Genomic DNA, 22,326 nt, shown 5'->3' on the forward strand with positions numbered 1-22,326 from the left:
AGAGTCTGGTCAGCCCCCCTCTGAATAACTCAGTTTTACTGTTTAGGTGAGCTACAATAAATGTGGATTTCTGACTTTTTGTTTGTGCTGAGAATATCAGCTGAACCTGTATTTTCCTGGAAAAACGATGAATTGCATAATGGGTTTAGTAACATTTGAAGTCCGGAGAAAACAAAGAAAAGAAATTTGCAGGTACTGAAAATAGCATTTTAGAAAAATCTATACAAATATATTCAAGAAAAGAAAATGCCATTGGGTCTAGGCCTGGTTGTATATTAGACTTCAAGTACAGTACAGTGATAGTGGTTTTGTTATTGTGTGTTTGGTCCCTGGGAGACAAGCTACTGCAAGAAATAACAACAAAATGTTAGATTATTAGTCCAAAAAAGTGTTTTCAGATCTACACTCATATTTTCACAGCCTCTCTCTGTCGTTGAAACCACAGTCATTTACACAAAAAAATGACTATTTCCTGAAAGCATCATGGCCTCTTTTATAGTGGTCTTCTTCAGATTTCATTATTCACTGCCTGAATAAGCTGGATCACCCCAAGATCCATGTGAACATTTTCTTGAATCCTGAAAGGTTTCATTCATTTGGAGACATGAGATTTTCACCAGACAGCAGAGAGTAGGAACAAGCTTGATACCAGATTAAGAGAAAAGACTGTTTACTATATGAGAAGGAAGCTCTTAGGAAATATAGCACAGTTTGGTTTACTAGGTGACATGATGTGATGTGTCTGTGTCATCATAGATAATCAATTAAATTAAATTGGACCCCATGTATTAGCTGATACTACAGCAGGTCATTCTGCAAACCAAACATGATTTGTACTTAGCGGTCAAACAGGACCTACGGGTACAACTTCTAATAGAAATGAAAACATATTGATTATATTCTCCCTTAGGTGTTTTTCTAAAGGAAAACATGTGAGGCTTGTCAACAGGTGCTGTGCTGACTTTTGCAGTGTCTTACTCATATTAAAATAAAGTCTTTGTCTGCTTCCTCCACAGAGTCTGTGGATTTCTTGCGAGCTGCTTTGTACTTGTCTGGGTTTGGAGATTGGTCCTTGGTCTTGAAGGGGCCATGATCCTCAGAGTTGGTGCGGAGAGGGGTTGGTCGCTGAACAGAGTCTGACACAGATGCTGCCCTCACTGAACAAAGACAGAGAGAGAACATGAAGATAACAGTGAGTGCTGGAATTTATTAGACTTAGAAAGGAAACAAAGAAGTGAAGAGAGGTAGGAAATATAAATATTTTTGAACTATTTATTGAGACATGAACTTTATTTTTGGTCATCTGCACTTTCACTGCAGCATCATTAGGCTCAGCAGAGATTCATACAAGCATAGACAAACAGACTTGGTGACCAACCTTCCTGAGTGGTTTTGTTGGCAGAGCCTCCGGGATGCAGACTGTTCTGGCCCTCTTTGTCCTTTTCTGTTAGCCCCCTCTTCAGCGTGGGAGGGAGAACTGTGACCTTAGGTGACACACTGCCACTGCTAGGGGTGTCTGAACTCTCATCTATCAGAAAAATCATCCAGACAAAACAGCTGAAAACAATTCTGTCCAGTCAGCCATATAATCTCAACACAGAACAAAATATGGTTACTGTGTTAAAGTTGAATATATTCCTTTTTACAAATGTCCATGTAGAAATGCCAGCAGCTCAATCTGAAATCATATTTTACTTTCACTGCAAAAGAGGCTTTGACATTACCTATGCTCTTACTGCTACTGGGGGTCCTTGGCTTCTGTGGGAGGGTTGGTCTGGTCGCCAGGGCAGGCTTCGCTCCTTGTGGCACTGGTGGTTTGGGACTTACTGGTGCCCCTGGGGAATTTGAGGAGGAAGTGGCCCTGATACGAGGAGCCGGTTCAGGCTTGGTCTCAGCCCGAGTTGTGGTCTTCTCTGGAGAACCTGCGGGAAGGTCAGATTTATTGATGGAACCACTAGAAAACCTACTTTCTGGAGTGGTGGGCTGGGACTTGGCTGCAGCCACATCCAAAAAAAAAAAAAAAAAGAAGATGCATATGGTAATTTCATGTCTGTATAATTAGAGGCTGCCTGCGCGAAGTAAAACCAGCCCTCAAGAATATGGTGACAAAACTGGATTCAATTTTCTTTTCCCAAGTTAATTTTATCTCAAAGTTCCACTAGCTGAGATAAAATGAATTTGTTTAATATTGAATATATTAATACAAATAAATCTTAACAACTCACCTGCTGCATTACTGTCAGGTCTGTCAGGGCTGGAAGACTGGAAGAGACATAGGAGACAAAATGTTTGATCACGTTACGATGGAGTGCTATAACATCAGACAGGAAACCTCATGTATATACTGTACAAATATGGCTTGTACAAATACTACTGCACAAAATATTAACACTGTCCCTATTTTTTACTTTGCAGTCAATTTTCCATTTAAGTAACTTATAACAGTGTAGACACATCACTGCTAACCTGAATTTTAAAATCTAACAACAGATTTCAGAGGTGTAGGGTTTGATTCTGAATGTACAACATTTTAACAGAAGGGGGCGCTTTTGTGTTAGAAAATGTAGGTACAGTTTGCACACCCAGGCTCTGTATTAATGATGACCTGCCTCTTGAACGGCTCTCTCCATTTTACCTGCACACACAGAAACACACATACATGCACACACACACATACACATACACGCACACACACACATACACACACACACACACACTTGGAAGCCAGCCGGAACAGGCAGATGGCTTGAGAAGCTTTAGTGCCACTGATACAGTACAAGGTCAGAAAGAAACATGCCACAAACACTGTAAACCTCTTATGCACGCACACACACACACACACACACACATGCACACACGCAGTTTGCAGTTCAGTGACTACTCAGAGACCAATTATACATTGAGTGAACACACACGCCCAGGTGCCAACACCTACTCACATTTTAAAGATACATGTCTCACTTAAATGCTTTCCCTTGAATAACAATGCAATTAACTTCAAATTATAAATGCTCTTTCTATAGTTTTATACTTTGGAGGAAATAAATGAGTAAATGTGGAAAAGGGAGAGCAAAGAAGACACAGGAACTGAGATCACATTTGGTTCAAAGCATCCAAATGAGTTTAGGAATTTAAAGTGGATGGAATCTACATTTATGTCACATTTATGTCACAGAGAATTCTGTTTTTGACACAGACATTTTTTTGTTGTCTTTTTTTTACAATAAATTTTAAGATGAGATTTCCTTGACTGTTATTAATAGCTTAAATGTAGCTTAAATAATGGAGTTATTATCTTCCTTTTTTACTAAAGTGCTCCTTTTATAAAGTCTATGATCTGTGGATGGAAATCTATGCGTGCCATTGTATGAACCTGAGTGTCGGCCAACTGCTATATTACAAGTCGTCAGACCAGCAGCAGTAGCACCCCCTCTGGCCCTCATGTAAAAAATTGTTAGTTTCCTCCTGATGAACAGGTTGGCACTCTGCGTGGTAGCTCCTGTCATCAGTGTATGAATGTGTGTAAATGGGTGAATGTGACATGTAGCGTAAAAGTGCTTTGAGTGGTCAAAAGATGAAAAGCACTATATAAGAACAATCCATTTATCATTTATCATTCCTGTGACCCCAGTGTTTTCTGCTCACACCATCTCACCTTATATGCTCTCCTCTCCTGCTTGGCCTTCATCTCTGCCAGAAGGCCACTGCCCATCATCTGCACTCCCGGGTATCGCCTGCCCCCCTGGGGACTGCCTCTGCCATCTGAAGTCTCCCATGGCTCATCTATGGAGTCCGGCGTCCTCACCTCCTCCGACCGATCTGAGCTGCTGCTGTAGTCTGCCGGCTGTGAGCGACTAGAGGCATCTCTGCAGAAAAGGCAGAAATGATTGGTGGGTAATTTCATCATTTTAAAACTGAAGGCATGTAAAAAAAAAAAAAAAAAAACAGTACAGTTCAGCTATACCTGGACTTCAGCTCAGGTGCTGGGCTCTTTACTGCCACTTTTGGTGAGGAGGGCTCCTCAGGGATGGTGGAAGGTGGAGCTGAACCTGCAGAGGCTGAGGATGTACCCGAGGAGGGAGCAGTCACCTGGTTTTTCTCTGACTTATCTGATTTGTCTGATTTGTCTGATTTATCAGATTTGTCAGATTTGGAAGAACGTTTGATCAGGTTGAGGAATCCTCCTTTACTCTTCTTCTTCTCTCCATCCTGGGATTCTGAATTCTTTAGTGAACGTCTGAGAGGAGAAACAGACAGAAAGTGTTCAGAAGGACAAAGAATTACAATGTTTGTGAAACCTAAATGATGAATACAAGATTGAAATTGTTTTCTTTGCACACCATTAAATATTACATACATATTTCAGCACCAGGACCCACTTTATTATGTCTCTGATGCAAAAAACAGTCCTTACTTGGAATCCATCTTGGTGACTTTTTTGGAGAAGAATTCATCGACGCCTTCATCGACCCTTCCCATGAGCCCGTTCTGCTCCCCATCCTGAGATGGAGCACTGTTGATTTGCTGAAAGACAATGTTAAAGAATCTGACACCATGTTTGTAAAAAAATGAAAGTGTAAATCTTTTGTTTAAATTTGATCTTGCAGGCTAATTTAAAGCTTTGCTTACAGGTACTTTGCTAGACTGTGTTTTCTTGTTCCTCCGAGGTCTTAATTTTGTGAAGTGCTGCAGTTTTTTTTCCTCCTCAGATGGCAGCTCTGACATCCCTCCTTGCAGGCGTTTCTCCAATTTTGGCATAGCCTGAGATGGAGTAGGTGGAGTGTGAGATGAGGTTGGTGTGTCCTCCATATGAACAGGCACGTTCTCCAAGGCCTTGTCCAGGTCAAACTCCATTTCTGTTGGTTGGGTGGTCATTAGGAGGTTTGTAATTGGATACTGTATATGTTGAAAGTTTAGATGAACTCTTGCCTTTCATCAATATTTAAGAATTACTTGAAAAAGCAAATACAGAATGACTAAAGCATGCCAGCACAACCCATTCAGTAAACCTCTTATAATATAAAGTAATATACTAAAACAGCTTAATGTTATACAAAATGTAATAATCTTTTACCAAAGGCACGAGACACTGGCCGCAGCATTCTGCTGTGGATGCTTTTCCTCTTTGATTTTGGAGTCATCTGAAAGAAAAGCAGATAATCAGATCAAATTTCTACTCAAAGTTTGATAATCCATGTTTGTTCTGGTGTGTCTGCACGCATACAGAAATAAAGTATCTTAGGTGAACAGGACTGCACATCTTATTGTCTGCCAGCTTGCAAAACCAAATATCAGCTTATTTTTTTAATCAAAAATAATTATTAACAAATCTCTAGAGGTTATTATCTATTTCCCTATCACATAGAGTACATTGTTATGAGTATAACAAATACATTTTCAGACATTTCAGGAAGGATGGTGTTGAGATCATTCAAACTTCATGAGTAAGATAGTATTAGCTAGAATAATGGACATACTAATTTTATGTTTAAACAAAGTTAAAAGTTCCTAAAATATAAAGTGAGAGAATTAGGAAAGCTGTTTTGGTGATAAAGAGACATACACCTAATGCCACTGTCTTGATACTGCTCATTGGTAAATAATAATGGTAGCACCATAACACATATTTGTTTGAGGTGCAGTTCATATTAACAAAGTGGTGATGACAGACATTGAGTGTATTGAGGAGAGGAGCAGTGCGATGTGGCTGGATACATAAAGTTTTCATTTATCAGCATTCAGCAATCAACAAAAATAAAATATATTTCAGGGAGTGAGTAAGGCTATGATAATATACTGTATGTGCTCTACTATACTCATACTGTAGTTTTTTCTACCACAGGGATCAAATACCCAAATACAGAATTTTTACTGTAGAAAACATTACAGAGGACAGTATAGCAGGCAGCTACTGTGAGGAGAGACAGACAACGGAAAGAACAGTAAGACAAAAAGAGAAAAGTAGATAGAACGGAGAGTGTGGCAGGACAGTCCAGAATTACTTACACTGGTGCAGCACAGAGTCTCCATGGAGCAAAGGTGGACAGAGGAAGAGGAAGAGAGGAAAATGAGATTGAAGAGAAAGAAAGACAACACACAGTAAGGCCTGATGAAGGCAAGAAGAGGAAAAATGAGGGAGACAGCCATGATCCCTGAAGGCACACAATAAAGGTAGATAGAACAGAAAGGGAACATGGATGAAAAGAGGGAGCAGCACATCTATTTAGTAAGAGAGCAGAGGGACCGACAGGGACACAGACAGAAGAACATGCAGCTGCCTGTTGACTGCAGCCTTTATTTACAACACTATTTGCTTTCATCTAAATCCTGCCAGATAGAAAAACTTAAGACCAGTTTATGAATCAAAATCTCCAAAAGTAAGAATACTATAAAACCTTAATCCACTTTCCAAGTATGCACCACCCTCACACAAACTTATCCTTTAACCACCTCAGTTCCAAAACCTACCATGCATGTCTCCAGATCGTCCAGCCTCTCAGCCTCCAGAATCTCAGTTGATGCCCGTTTAGGAATCTTCTCCTCTGGAACATCCAGATCCACCGACCCCTGTTGCACCAAGGGGCGACCTCGCCGCACCAGGTGGTCTGCCTGAGATAGGAGAGGAAACAGGGCAAAGGTGATGTGGAGAGGAGGGATGAAATAACATAGGATGAGAATAATGGAGATTGGAAGGAAAAAAGTTAAAAGTAGAAGAAAAGAGAGACACGGAGAGATAAGGGATTTTTGAGAGACTTAAACTAAAGAAAGGATCCTAAATCAACATAATGTATAATGCTTTCTTTCAAACATTGTGAATGAACCACTACAAGAGCTGAGTTTAAAGCTCTGATTGATTGTCTTACCAGCGTGTGTTGTGAAGTGGAAAGAGCTTCCAAAATCTCATCAACAATGCGATCGGACAGGAAGGACGCTAAACTCAGCTTCACCTCACTGACACGCAGAGAGAAAGACAATTAGGGGCAGGGAGTGAAATAAGACTTTTGATAAGAGATACGAGATAAGTACAAAGAGATCCAAAACATTATTACAGAGATATCTCAGTTACACAAACAGCCCTCATCTTCACCACAAACACACACACCTGATCTTGTTGATAATATCAACGCCAGACTGCTCCAAAAGGGTTTTGGAGACAAAGCTCTTGGGTACAACCATTTTGGCTGAGCTGGCCTTCATCAGATCTGAGCGTAGATTACTCCTCTTCATCACATGGGGACACAGAGACACTGCTGCATCCATCATGGACTCCAACAGTGTCTGGAAAAAGCGAAGGAAAGAGGGTGTTCATGCATGTGTGTGCAGACTTATAATCCACCAACAATTACAGTAACTTCAGTTTACAAGAACACCTACAAGTGCATACACTATGACATATACAAATGTGTCTGTTTGGTCTGCTTACATATTTTTATGTCAAGTGCTCATTTCTGTGATTTTTTGCCATGAAAATCACACACATCACTTATAAATCAAACAAAATGTGTGTAATTAGGTCCTTTTTTAAATTGATTTTCTGTTAACGTTAAGTGTCTGTAGGTGGCGCCCATTTCCCAGTTTTGTTTCTATTCATGACAAACCTTGAAAACCACACACACACACACACACACACACACACACACACACACACACACACACACACACACACACACACACACACACACACACACACACACACACACACACACACACACACACACACACACACACACACACACACACACAGTTGCTTTGCTGGCTACCACTGTTGACAATTGTTATTTTAAAAAGCATCTTTCTATCATGTCATTATTGAAAGGTATAACCCTACCTGCAGTTGTTGGTCCATGACAGTTGTCACCTCCCCAGCCATAGACTCCAGTTTCTCTTGAATTGGTCCCACTGAGGAGCTGTTCACCTCCTCTCTGGAAGCAGATCCTAAGTGGTAGAGATTAGGGAGCAGCTGGGGAGACACAGAAAGGAGGACAAAGAGACAGTTATTGACGAAGGAGAGAAATCAAGAGCACGTAAACATATCTTTTCATAGTTTTTTTGTTGTTTAAATCAAATTGTATAAAGTGCTAGGAAACAGATCTTCAAATGTGCTCTTTGATAAAGTATGTCTCACTGTTTTAGAGTTCCTCGCATCTTTGATGAGGCTTTCTGCAGACCTGACGTCGTCCAGGATGACATCTGTCTCCGAGTTCCTCAGAGAGTTCAGATGGTCCTGCACCTTCACACAAATCCTGTCAATCATCTAGAAAACAAAATACAAGATATACAAGTCTGCATGTGAGATGTCAAAGGCTTCATGAGGACAAGCTATAAATAAAGATTTCTTTCTAGCTGTTAAATGTCACTTCAACAATCGTAGCTTAGTTGTGGTAAAAGATTGTGTATGAAGTCTGTGTGTGTGTGTGTTTCTCTCAGTTTGTTTACACACTTGTTGTGTAGTTGTGGTTACTATGCCCTGTTGAAGCCGATAGGCCTGTTCCTGTAGGTATTTCCTGGTTTCGTGGTTCCTGTACAGATAATTTTCAATCTGTGGAGGAAACATAAAGATGCTGTCATGATAATGAATCAAAGGGTTGGTGATGTACAACATTGTTAGTCGATTTATTCAATTTGATTATCACTGAAGTTGTAACCACCATTAGTTTCCAGCTTTTTATACAATATGAAAACCCAGTGACAGATTTATGATGGAGATAGATGGAGGTCTGATGGGAATTGTTAACATACCTTTAGCAAGGCGTCTTCTGTTTTCTCAGGGCTGGCCTTCAGAGCCTGGGAGGCATCAATGATGGGGATGGGCATGAAACGAATGGTGAAGTTCCTACCAGACACACAGACACAGGATATAATTTAGTACTTAATTCACGTTGTAGAAGAAGAGGAAAATACACAGGCCCAGGTGGAGATGTGCAGAAATAGGGGCAAACACTGTATCCATATAAATGTGAAGGAAAGTGATACATTTGAACACACACATATAGTGTAATACAATACAATTCACTATTCAAGGTTTGTAATTTTACTCAATGTAATACAAAACAATATATATAGTGAAATGCATCCCCTTGTGGTGTTTCTTGATATATTCTTGATAATTTCAGATATCAATATCTGTGGCTCTAATTACTTTAAAGGATAATTTTATGCATACTGAATCATAACATATACAGTGAGTATGTGCTCAAGTGACTACTTAGTATAATCTGAAATAATTAAAAAAAGGATGAAATATGTGGATTTCTTAATATGATTAAAATTAGATTTAAAGATTTAAACTTGAGTAGATTTCCAGGAAATGCAGAAAAATTAACCCTTGATGAGAGTGTGTGTGTGTGTAGTAAAAACGTTGAGACAGCATTAGATGTGACTTGGCACATCAGCTGCTCTCACACTGGTCCATTACAGACCCATGAACTGGCACCATTAGAGAGGTTACTCATCATGAAATAGGGGTCACCACATAGCATTAATATTCATATCATGATGGCGGAGAGGATGGGATGGAAGGAGACAGAATTAATGGAAAAAAAACAGAATGAAAAGCAGAAAACAGAGAGAAAGGCAGATCAATTCAAATGGAGGGCACATTAAGCAAAAATAAAAATGTGCGTTATATTAACCTCTTTCTCTATTGATCCAACTGCAGTTTGATGCTGCCACATCTAATCTACATTGTCTAGTTGAAAAGCATTCATACTATAGCTTTAGATGCTATTAATATAGCAGACTTATAATATATATACTATGTCTATGCACTTGCAAATGTCCGCAATGTCCTTAATGTCCAGGGAAACCTTTGAAGAATGTAATGTCATGCCTTATGAAATATTTTATGACAAAATAGATCACAAGAGACATGAGGAAATTGACTGCAGGGCAGAAAAATGTACACACACACACACACACACACACAGCGCTGTACTGCTGAACAGAATAGAGAACAGGAGCTAGCAGAAAATGAAAACTGTTATTTCAATAATGCAATACAGAGAGTCAGAGAGGAAATTGGGAGATGTGCTGCCGGGAGAATATGATAAACAAAAAGGAAAGATGGCACAGGAGAGAGAGGTGGATGTACAGATGTGTCCCAGAAGCTAATTTAGTTAGATGCACATGTCATCTCACACTTACGTAGAAAATTGAGCATTCAAATCCACAGACAAAATAAACTCTAGCCAGAAACCTGATTTATTCACTCTCAATGTCGTCTCTCTTAATATGGTTTCCTTCCTCTGCATCTCTTTTTCTGCAGTTGTGTCTTTGTTATTGTATTCTCTTTGTCGCTTTCTTGCCTCTGTGGTTTCTTTTCTCTCCTAGTCTCCGTGACTAAAAACACCTCGAGGTTTCCTCCTACTCAGCACAAAGCAAATCTGGGCTGCACCTAACCACACATCCATCCCTCCAGCATTTGTCATACAATACACCAGTGTATGTATACCATTAGAAGAAAAGGAACAAGAGTGCACATTCAACATTTAATTTGAAACTGTAATACATCAGCATAAACTAATATATCAAAGTATGAACTCACAGATGCACATAAAGCTACTTACTTCTCTAGTGCGGCTGCTACATCCTGTAGACCCTGAGGACTGGTGTTGTTCTTATCCCAGATCACAGTCCTGCACAGAGAAACACACAATGTCCTATTTAACAGTATATTTTTTAAGTGCACTTACTATGTATCTGCGGCATAACTGTAATTCTGGTCTACTGTTGTTTTTTTTGTTTTTTTTTCTGTCTATGTGCATTTTATTGTGTTTTAAATGTTACTCTAATGCATTTCTTGACCTTTATGTAAAGCACTTTCATTCACTCTGTGTCTGAAGGGTGCTATAAATATATAAATTGCCTTGTCCTGCCTTTCAGGCTGGAATGACTTGGAGTCGTGCAGTGCCAAGACTTGTTAACAGTGGCATCATAAATGAATCAAAATCGAACGCTGCAAAGGGAGGACAGTGGAAGAAGTAGACCATAGCCAGTGACCCCTGAGCATTCGCTCACCTGAGTTTAGAGTTGATCTGCAGTGCCTTGGCCAGCATCTTTGCTCCCATGTCCCCCATTGCGTTACCACTGATGTCGAGTCTGGTGAGCGAAGAGTTGCTGCCGAGAGCGTTCAGAACGATGGTCAGATCACTCTTAAGTCTGGAGTCCGCTAGAGACAGTGAAGTGAGGGGCTGGGAAGAGAAGGATTGAGGGAGAAGAAAGTGTACATGTGCAGTGGAAGAAAGACAAAAGAGGAATGGAAAAAAGGTGTGGAAAGAGAAAGAAATATATTATTATAGTGTATATGAAATATGAGGGAAAAATACAATCTTATTATGACTGACTGTTCTATCTGGTGTGTCTCAGGCAGTGTTATTAGAGTGGGACAGACTTGAGTTTCTTCTGCCACCTGCAGACTATTTAATATGGGCAGAACTGATGAGCTGCCTGCCAGTTGTGTGTGTGTATTCAGCTTTAGCACCACCAGTGAGCATCTGAAAGGGTCTGTTTGGCCCTTGTTATAAATCACTGCCAACTTTAACAAAAGCTATTGTTATTTATGCCATTACGAATATTAATATTCCTTTTGGCATTTTGTTACCCTGTCAAAGTGTCCTTGAATTTATTCGCTGTCTATGGACATTTGGTTTCCTTGCGTCTTCTTTTTTATTTAGTTTAGTGCTGACTCTGTTTGCTCTCTTTGCCCACCCTGTGGTCTTTGGCACTTCCCCTGAGAAAGCTTATAGTTGCCCATGACAGTCAGAGCTCACAGCAACCCTGACACCACTAGAAAAGTCTCTACAGCTTCTTAAAATCCCTGTAAACTACAATATTATAAAGCTGTAAGGATTACCTTGCTGACTACATTTAGTAGCTAGCTAAGCCATTGTCATTACCTGGTTTATAAATATAGTTTTCCAACAGTAAATACTACTTCATCTCTCATAAATATATCACCAGTAATTGTAAAACCATACATTCCCAGAGAGGCAGGTGACTCCAAAGGGCAAACTCCAATTAAAAATGTATCAGAGGTTTATCAGAAGACTAAGTGGACTGTAAGAATATTTTAAGCAAATTTCAAGGGGCCGCTCTAAAATGTCAGAGATATTATCATCCACAGCTCTACTAGACTTAATAAAAGATCCAGCACTGGATCAAGTGGATTTCCTTATGATGAGAGAGGATATGAGGTTTTACAAATCTCCAGCAGTGTCTGTCTGTTCACCAGTGTTGAGCTGATCTATGATGCGTGTCATTTACACAGCTGGAGACTCTTGATCTCTGTGCACTGTCTTCAATAAGCCAGTCATTTCACTGTCTGTGGCTCTCAAAGTCAAGACACACACGCATTTCCCTTTTCTGTTCTTCCTTGCAGGGATTGGAGCAATGCTACAGTGCATCAACTCACCCTCTAAAAGCCTCAATGTACCATTTTATATGCCCCTCTGTACTGCTGTATTATCAATTCTTGAGTCCTTAAGCACAAATACAAAACAGCAAAAAATCAAGATACAAAGCTCTTAATATCTGATCTTGTTTCTGGAATTAGAGCAACATCATTTGAGCTAAATGCTAAAATGCTAATGTTCAGCAGGTACAATATTTACCATTCACCATTTTAGTTTAGCTAATTGCTAATAAGCACTCATCACAAAGTACAGCAAAGGCTGATGGGGATTTCATTCATTTTGCCCTTAACCTGATGATGACTAAACATTTCACTCAAAACCCACAAATAACAGCATAGTGGCTTCACTGGAAAAGTTGAGAGATCACCAAAATCAGTAGGCTTTATTGTCTGGATACTATGACTGTCTGTCTTTAAAAAAACATCTCTTTGTTGTTGAGATATTTCAGTCTGGACCAAATTGAAGGACTAACAGACCCACATAACCATCCCACATGGTCAGGATGAAAGCATACCTTAAAACCACACTTTATGCTAGAAATCACCAAGAAAAAATAACTGTATAGCATTTTTAACAACCCAGAATCTCCTCCACAAAGATTAAAACAGTGTGGAGCTACAGTACATATGGTGCTTTATGACTACGCATGGATGCAAATGCACACAGCAATGCAAGAAACTGTGTGTTAGCCCAGTGGTTTTATAGGTCAGCACCTGACCAGTCAAAGACAGAATGCAGACAAGTCAAGAGTTTTAAGCCAGTGTTATCTGTGTGTGACATAAACAGAGGAGAAGAAACAAAGTAATGAATATAATGTGAATTGTGATAGTTAAAAGTATTTCCCTCTTCATTAAAGCTTTTGTTCTTGAAGGAGGGTGATAAAAAGGGGTATTTTACAGACTGATAATATTAGGCAGCAATGCTTGTGTATTGATGACTGTGTGGAGCAATAATATCAACATGGGCTATAAAGGCAGGAAATTACATTTTTACATCTTGTCTGAGGATCCAGATAGAATTATTTACTGTCAGCACGTGCTCCTGTCGGCCGCAGAACAGTAATTAAACATGCTAATTTAAATAGGTACACATTTATGCACCAATAGCCACAGTAGCTAATTATGTTTCCAATGCAGTAAAAAAAAACAAGATTCCTATCACTGGGTTTCTTTCACCTACAAAAGAATAACACTTTGGACTAAGCATATCAATAACATCTGGATGAGCAATAAATGTAAAGGAAATGTCAACATCTGTATGATGTGCTAACAAAAGCAATTAAAAGTCCCACCCCTCTTTATAGCTGAAGCAATTGACTCTCAGCAGCTACTGTATAGCAGCTCAGATTCTCAGCCTTAATCATCACTAAAATGATGAAATCATTACTCAGGGTATCTTGTTCAGTATAATATAGAAAATGAGAAATTGTAACCAAAGAAAAAAAGACTTTATACCAGAGAAAAATAATAAATTTAATGATTATCCATAAAATGATGAATTTGTGTTTAATATTGTAATGGACCTCAGTTATTCTTCATTGTGTCTTCAGCAATGTAACATTATATCTCTCCACAAAATTCTGCAATACCATTGCAGACAGGAAGATAGTACTCTACTGGTTAGTTTTTTTAAAAACATATTACAAGTTTTATCATTATCATAACATAGGAATAATGAAATTGCACACATATTCTTAATTGATTTTACTTTCACTTTCATACACTTGCCATTTTCTCCAATCTTGCACAGGTTAATTTGAGATTGTTTATAGATACTACATTGGTATTGACCTTCTCCTGGAAAGAAAAATGCATACACATATTTTTCCAAAGTGTTGAACTATTACTTTAATGGAGCAGGCAACAACTTTTTACCAATGAGGCAAATAATACACTTTGTTTATCTGTTTATCTTCTGGCATCAAGGAGACATCCCAGGTCTATCTGCCTGGACTCAGGACAGGACACGGAAACACGGCAGGGTAAATGTGTTGCCTGGAGCTGTGTCTCCAACCTTGTGCGTGAGTGTGTGTGTGTGTTTATGTGTGTTTTTACTGGCTATGCATGACAGCAGAAGAAAAGATGAGCTGCTGAATAAAATTTGCAACTTGTTATCTTCACAGGCCTTTATTTATCTGTGTTTGCACATCAGCTCTAGTTGTGGCGTGCCTGAGTGGTTACACACTTCTCTCTGACACACACAGTGACACACACACTTTATTTTTCTCATGAGCCCCTGGTCTAAGCAAATCCCTGAACTCTGAGCTCATAAATTATATTAACCAACAAAACCTTCAGAGATTAGCTCTCCTGTGTATGTTTGAAAAAAACTTTCGTTTCTACTTTTAGAATTTTTTTCCACTTCCTCTATATCCACCATAAATACATTGTTTGGCCTAAGACCTTCAACCTCCTGCTATCCCTGTTTTCAATATCCATCCATTAAGTCTCTCTATCACTTGACTATTTCTATTTCTTTGTATTCCAGCATCCATCTGCACAGCCAGATAACCAGCTACCATACACCATCATCTAATGCATATAATGACTGACACAGACACACACACACACACACACACACACACACACACAGACACACACACAGACACACACAGAGACACACACACAGACACACACAGAGACACACACACACACACACACACACACACACACACACACACACACACACACACACACACACACACACACACACACACACACACACACACACACACACACACACACACACACACACACACACACACACACACACACACACACACACACACACACACAAAAAGCACCAAGAGACCAATCCAGCACAAGGGCTATCAATCTAGCACATCCTGCACTGTGGAAGACAAAAAAGGGCAGGCATCGGGGCAAAATTTGTTACAGCTCCCATGATGGAGAGAGAGATAAAACGAGTGAGATGGATTGAGGGGAGGAGGATTTGATAGGTACAAGCGGAAGAACATGGCTTCATTTCACTACGAGGTTTTCTTTTATAATCCCCCCATTAGACACTGATAGACACAGTGAAAGAAAATCCAATGGACAGAAGGCCTGTAGAGGCTTTGATGATTTTCTCACTAGTTGGTGTATAGATAACGACCATCAGCTGGTAATAAGGTAGTATAATGTTACAGTATTTGCCAGTCAGTATAAAATCTTCTGTCATAATCCATGTGATTGTCAGGAAATATAAGATCCCAGACAGCAGTGTACTTTATGATATGCAGTCCATATATGAAGAATCTGTCCTCAGACTGGCACAGAGAGCTTCTTCCGATTCTGCCCACATCATCAATCCAATTGGTATTGTTGTGCAAATGTGCAACTTTACTTTTACTTTCTTAGTTCTTTTTAAATATGGCGGCAGCTGTCTCAGCACTTAGAGCCCAAGACAAATTTCCCTTTGGGGACAATAGTCTGTCTGTAGTTGTGTGAATCCATTTGAAGTGTAATTGAACCACAACTCACAGTCCCAACTATTTAAAAGCTATTTAATTGATTTGAATTCAATTTGACAAAAAGTTTACACCCAGGTTTTCATGAAGCTCTATATAGCTGCTGCTGAGTGAGTGAGTGAGTGAGTGAGTAAAATCACATTAAAGCATGAATACTGACATACTAAAACCATTTGGTTTTGGTTTGATGTGATCAATATTGGCACATTTTATTCATATCGCTCCCCCCCTGGAGGGGTCAAAGGTCAGCATTAGAGCAGCTGGTGCAGATTCAGTGATTTGCTGAAGGATGCTTTATTTCTTTGGTTGGGTGCTCACTGATACTGCGTTGAAAGTAAAGCATCTGTTTGGAGGACAGCTTCTGTTACCACTAAGCTACTGTCCCTCACAAAACCAGACACAGAAGGAAATGAAAAACTCACCGACTCCTCCTCTTGAATCATATGAACCAGACTGTCCAACACTGGAGCGAGGTTTCTAAATCAGAGAGAAGAAAGTGGAATTGAAGAAACATGTAGAGAAAATTAAAATTAGTTTAAAACTGCAGGGTATGATTTATGTAGTCAACTATACAAGCCCAGTAACATACATATGACAGGGTGGGGTTAGCATCAAGCTGAATCATGACTAAGCCCAACAGCACTTCCTTACTTGGACTTGATATTGTTGAAGTTCTTGCCTAGAGACAGGTGTCTGATGGACCGATTTTTGGCCAACCACACCAGCAGAGTGGACAGGTCTGAGTCCAGGCCTGGAGGTAGAAAAACACAAGTCAGAAATTAGACTACAATTGACTCATCTATATTGATTTTTGATTTTATATTGAGTGTTGTTGGTGTTATATAGGTAACAATCGGTGGTTAGGCTTATTGAAAGTTGAAAAGTTTGCTGTCATCTCACCGTTGTCAGAGATATCTAAGCTGGAAATGTTCGGGATCTCTGCAATGCAGCCTTCAAGGATCTGGGAACCTCCAGATCGCAACTGTAAAGACAAAAAGGAAAAGTTTAGGCACACAATTAAACGGATGGAAATACTAGAAATGTGTTCCTCTACTGCTTGCTGTACTGCTGCTAGACCATAGCAGATGTTCTCTACTCCTACACCATGACTGCAAAGTAGATGCATAGAGGAGGTTATAGTGCTTATAGAAAGTGTGTAAATATTTTTGCAGATTAAACAGAAGAACAATTGAGGATCTTTGAACCTGTGTGCACCTATAAAGACTAAAAGATGCACAACTTTCTTTAGATGAAACATGCAACTACAGATGGAAACATGTCAGGAAGACTTTGGGCATGGAGTTTATCATTTAAACATGGTAATGGAAAATGACAGATGATCGAGGGGCACTGCATCTGGATATTGCCTCTTATTAATCTTGTTATTTCATGTGAAACATGAATGGAAAAATGATGCTGCTGATGAGAAAATTAAATATCTGACAGAACAGACATGCAAATAAAAACGGAGGAGAAATGAGCAGTTAATTATTAAGTGAGCACATTAGTACTTACACAATGGCCAAGCTTAGAGAGCAAGAGAGAGAAAAGCATGTCAGAGCCAAGCCAACAATTAGCAGCCACAAAATGCACAGATGTTTAATGATCATACTTCTATTCAAACACTCGCACACAAACCACTGACACACAGATTTGTACAAACACAGTCAACAGGGAGTTGTACACAGCCCTTATTTTTGCATGCTGTCAGCCCACTCAGAGAGCAGTTTCGGCTTGCCTCCACCAAACGGTTCATTAAGGCTTTTAGAAAGGACATAACGCATCATTTCCTCCCGCAGCTTCAATCTGGGAAGATTTCTATGGGAATCTGGAATTGGATTTCCTGTGTAATTTGTATTCATGTGTTATCTTTAGCAATCCCATTGAATCTGCAGCAAGCTGTCTTTTTGTTGTTGTTCGAGCAGGAGTGGAGATGAGGGCGAGGAGCTGGTGGGTGTGTATGTGTGTGTGTGTGTGTGTGTGAGAGAGAGAGAGTTGTGATGAAACAATTAGAGAGGGGAACTGAACCCTCCCCATCCCCCCCTCCATCACCGCCTGCTGTCTGCCAAGTATTCCATTATACAGCCTCTCAACGGTGTCACTGGCCTGTCGAAAGGTTTTGGAGTGGATCTTAAAAAAGCTGATTGCATTGGAGGAGCTTTACATCCAAACTATTAAAAACCACACTCATCAAACTTAAGTGACACAGGCACTACAACTACTAGAAACCGAATGAAGAGTAAAATATAGATCAGAAAATCCCTCTCACATCCACTGGATAGATTTCACAGTGTTTTGCAGCATTGTATTTAAAATGTGCTTTCATATAAAACTGGAGTCCCACTTGCTGAAAAGATTTACCATCAGCATCACTGTGCTGCACATTAAATTGTCCCGTGAAAAACACTTTTACCAATGGATTTTGTGATAAACTCTAATGAATGTTTATATTACAAGTGTGCAGGTCTTACCTCACAGCAGCTGAGGTCTACAGATACATCCTTCAGACTGGGGTTACTGGCCAGGCCAAGCAGTAGAGCTCTACAATATTACATGCCATTATCAAACAGTTAACAATCTATAAAAACTGGAAAGGTGTTAAGAAATAACATTTTAACTTTTGAAAGCCTTTCTTCATGTAACTGACTTGGCCTAAGTATAATAATCATAGTTCCATCGTGTGATTAAGGCTGATAAGTTTATCCTTCTTTAAAAACACATCTAAAATGTTACACAGCTAAAATGTGGGAAAGAAAGAGCTGCTCGTCAGATACATCAAATGTGAATAAAACATCGTCTTACTTGAGAGCCTCTGGAGGCAACTTTGTTCCTGACACATTGATGGAGGTGAGAGACATGGCACTGCTGAAGAAGTGCTTGAATGATGGAGGCACCTCTTTGCCTTTCCTACAGAAAGAAAGAGAGAGAAAAGCAACTAAAATAATGCCAGAGGGATACACTAAGGACTTCAAATACAACATGTCGACTTTTCAGTGTTGTTTATAAAGCACTTTTTAGGACTCTGTGATGTACAGTAGTTCCTTCCACAGACATTCAGGGCAAGCTGTCATGGCCTGAAAACCTGTGATCCATTTTAGGTTTGATCTGTTGTTTGAGAAAATGTATAACTTCCACAAAACAAAAGAAGGGATTTTCTAAAGCAGAATCACTTGAGGTCTTGGATTTGTTATAAGCATCTATAAAACAAGGATATTACATTAAAATTATTAAAAACAATGTTTTGTCACTGTGTGCATCATCTTCCACACTGGCCTCCACTCCCTTTTTTTTTTTTACACCCACTTCTGCTACACTTAGGTTCTCTTCCTATCATCTCCCCTCTCCTCCTCCTCTGTCTCACCTTTTCTCTACTCATCTTCCCTCTCCAAACCCCCCTCCCCCCGCCCATCCCCTGCGTCCCTTGATGAAGTCCTCAACTCCCTTGAGACACACTGGAATGAGAGATAATAATGGGAAGAAAACTCCACCCCTCACCCATCTGTTACACATGATGTATGCACACACCTATTCCGTATTTCATCTTTCTTGTTTGCAATGACACTTGACCACCAGCAGGTGTCGCATACCTATGTATGTATGAGTCTATGAATGCATTTATAACTTAGGGGAACTACTGTAAAAAAAAAATCTGTCATGTCAAGTCCTAGCTGCCTTTCAGGGCCAAAACAAACTTTGTAAGACATACATGAACAGAGCTACATTTAGCTGGGATGAAAATCACAGCTGGTGGGATGTTGTAGTAGGAACATACAGTGATATGACAAACTGTGACTGGGTCTTCTTTTAGAAATCACTTGGTGAATACTGTGAATACTGAACAGAAACTGTTTTTGAATGCAACAGACAATTATAAATTGATGTTGCAATAATGTCTCGTATTTATAAATTGATGCAGGTAGTAGCTGTGGATGAGATTTTGTTAAGAAACAGGTGTAAACCAACCTACGTCTGCAAGATATAATTTCAAATGAATGCATGTGACTGGAGGAGGTAGATGTATAAATATAATAATACATCCAGATGTATAAAAAGATGGATGACTTCTTGTTCAACATTGCAGGGTTAAAAGGGTGTAAGCAGACAAGCCAATTTATGTGATCAACACTGCTTAATGTACTTCACTTCTTATCAGCTCCCTGTTTTATGAAACCCAGATGGGTTCTTACCTGTGAGGGAAGACACTCTTGGACATGTTGAGAACAGAGAGGTGTTGGACTGAACCTCGCAACAGAGCAGAGCAAACCTGGAAGACACATAACACAATTTCCCGCTCACATCAGAACTGTATAAAACAAAAGTACTGTTTGTTTTGTTTACTCTGTGCACATTCAAACCTTTTCTCTTCTTCTCATTGTATCTTTCTTGTGTGATTAAAAGTGTGTAAATATATTTATATCAAGCTGTAAGTGAGAGAGACAGAATTTGATTTTGCAGTTAATCAATATCTTCTGTGACAGGCTGACAGCTGGCTACATCTCAGACTAATCAATAAGCTGTATTTAGCTCTCAGACTAACATCAATACATCACATACAGTATTCAGACCACTACACAAGTAGTAGACAGCAACACAGATTGAATGGGTACATACAATTGGATTACATACACTGCATGTCCTGTTACAATGGAGCATATTGAGGTATAACTCTAATAGCATTGTTTATTTACAGAAAGTTTTTTTTTTTCTTATCTTCATCCATGCGTGCCTGCTGACTCACCTGGTCCAATGAACAGTCAGTGTTAGAGAGGTCAAGGGTCGCCAGGCTGTTGGGTTGACCCAGAAAATTGTAGAAATGCTAGAAAAAAAACATGAAACTAATTTAAGCTCACAGCTCACATTGTAAAAAAAGGGAACAGATGCCATGTTAATCTACTGTAGAGAGATTAAATTCAATTAAAGCTAAAGTGCTTATGTGTCAATTAACTAATTTTCCAGCCTTTACATCATTTCTGATTTCCACACCAAACCTCCATATTTCCCAAATATCATATCTGTCCAATCATTTGTTGGATGCTCATCTTAACTACCTCTATCAAACCATTCATCTCATTCATCGTGTTTAATTCAGCCACATGCAGTTTCCTGCAGAATGTAAATTAAACCATACTTTCTGTCACTTACATAAGTGATGTATAACCCCTGGTCTGTAAGTTCTATAGTTTATTTCCTAGCTAAAAATACATGTACAAATACTGTGATGTGTGTCATTGTGTCTGTTAGACTGGATTATGGTTTGCAGCCTCACAGTTGAGCATTTCTCCCACGTCCTTGTCACTGAACAGATGTCGGGTTTCCCAAGCTGATGCTCTTCAACACAGTGGCTAACTGATTTATAACGGTCAACAACTGGAGCACTGAACTGTTTCAATCAATTAAGTGTTATTGATACTAGCTTTAAAATGAGTTAGAAGCTGTGTGTTTGTATGTGTGTGTGTGTGCGCGTGTGTGTGTGTGTGTGTGTGTGTGTGTGTGTGTGTGTGTGTGTATGAACTGTTTTAATCATTTAAGTATCACTGATAGTAGCTTTAAGATGAGTTAGAAGCTGTATGTTTGTGTGTGCACGCGCATGTGTGTACCTGCATGTCGTCTCCTCGGAGGATATTTCCTGAGAGGTCCAGATGGACCAGGCTGCTTGGGATGGACGGGTTGGCACTCAGTGACTGACAAAGGCTGTTCACCCCTAAAACACACACACACACCCACACACACACATTTATATTTATGTATATGTATGTATATACATATACAGAAGCAATGTCAGCATTAATATATGTATATATAAATGCAGAAACAACATCAGCATTATCACAACGATCAAATCTATGTTTTGACAGTGTATTGGAGGAAATAGCAGAGGAAATGAGCAGTGGGTGAAGACAGGAAAGAAAAGGGTCAGACTGCAGAGTAAATGCATGGAAAGTAAAAGGGGTATGCATTCTTGTGGTTGTATAAATGTAATGCTATGCCTTTGCCAGTGTCACGCTATGTTGAGAATGAGGTATTATTTTCATGTTGTCAGGATATATAAAGACATAAATGTAATAAAAGCCTAATTTTGTAATCAATTTTAAAACAACAGTACAAGAACTCTACACAACCTAACAAAGTGCTGCAATTTTTCAAATCATGAGGATGTATTTGAGAGAGAAAATGTGATTCTATGCATGTCTTCCGCACAGTGTGCATGCGTGACATTGACATACTACTCGTACAATCGACCCCAGTCACGTCTGTCACATGGCTGTCACACTGAACTTGCACTTTTGTAAAAGTCCTGACTCTGACTCTGTCTGCCAGTAAATCACAGCATGACTGTGAAGTGACTGATTTGACTAGACGTATAACAAGACAAGTGATACAGGAAAAATGGGAGGAAAAAAGGTCAAATAAATAGTACTGAAGATTATTACAACAGATGCCAATGTT

General features: G+C 39.4%; 1 protein-coding gene across 1 annotated transcript in view; it reads right to left on the reverse strand.

Moving 5' to 3' along the window:
• Positions 1-978: 978 nt before the first annotated feature.
• LOC128365760 (F-actin-uncapping protein LRRC16A-like) overlaps positions 979-22,326 on the reverse strand; it is a 63,734-nt gene continuing 42,386 nt past the window's right edge. Inside the window, exons 13-40 of the mRNA XM_053326328.1 lie at positions 21,477-21,580; positions 20,618-20,695; positions 20,067-20,143; positions 18,682-18,786; positions 18,351-18,420; positions 17,395-17,406; positions 16,780-16,861; positions 16,531-16,630; positions 16,302-16,356; positions 11,017-11,189; positions 10,566-10,634; positions 8,740-8,833; positions 8,441-8,539; positions 8,126-8,254; positions 7,829-7,960; positions 7,103-7,278; positions 6,864-6,951; positions 6,469-6,609; positions 6,007-6,024; positions 5,075-5,141; positions 4,630-4,856; positions 4,415-4,524; positions 3,965-4,237; positions 3,656-3,866; positions 2,226-2,262; positions 1,725-1,994; positions 1,379-1,528; positions 979-1,157 (exon numbers count right to left, since the gene is read on the reverse strand). Coding sequence (XP_053182303.1) covers positions 979-1,157; positions 1,379-1,528; positions 1,725-1,994; positions 2,226-2,262; positions 3,656-3,866; positions 3,965-4,237; positions 4,415-4,524; positions 4,630-4,856; positions 5,075-5,141; positions 6,007-6,024; positions 6,469-6,609; positions 6,864-6,951; positions 7,103-7,278; positions 7,829-7,960; positions 8,126-8,254; positions 8,441-8,539; positions 8,740-8,833; positions 10,566-10,634; positions 11,017-11,189; positions 16,302-16,356; positions 16,531-16,630; positions 16,780-16,861; positions 17,395-17,406; positions 18,351-18,420; positions 18,682-18,786; positions 20,067-20,143; positions 20,618-20,695; positions 21,477-21,580 — 3,326 coding nt within the window. The remainder of the gene's footprint in view (positions 1,158-1,378; positions 1,529-1,724; positions 1,995-2,225; positions 2,263-3,655; positions 3,867-3,964; positions 4,238-4,414; positions 4,525-4,629; positions 4,857-5,074; positions 5,142-6,006; positions 6,025-6,468; positions 6,610-6,863; positions 6,952-7,102; positions 7,279-7,828; positions 7,961-8,125; positions 8,255-8,440; positions 8,540-8,739; positions 8,834-10,565; positions 10,635-11,016; positions 11,190-16,301; positions 16,357-16,530; positions 16,631-16,779; positions 16,862-17,394; positions 17,407-18,350; positions 18,421-18,681; positions 18,787-20,066; positions 20,144-20,617; positions 20,696-21,476; positions 21,581-22,326) is intronic.

Source organism: Scomber japonicus, chromosome 10 (assembly GCF_027409825.1).
Source record: "Scomber japonicus isolate fScoJap1 chromosome 10, fScoJap1.pri, whole genome shotgun sequence".
NCBI classification, from domain to species: Eukaryota; Metazoa; Chordata; class Actinopteri; order Scombriformes; family Scombridae; genus Scomber; species Scomber japonicus.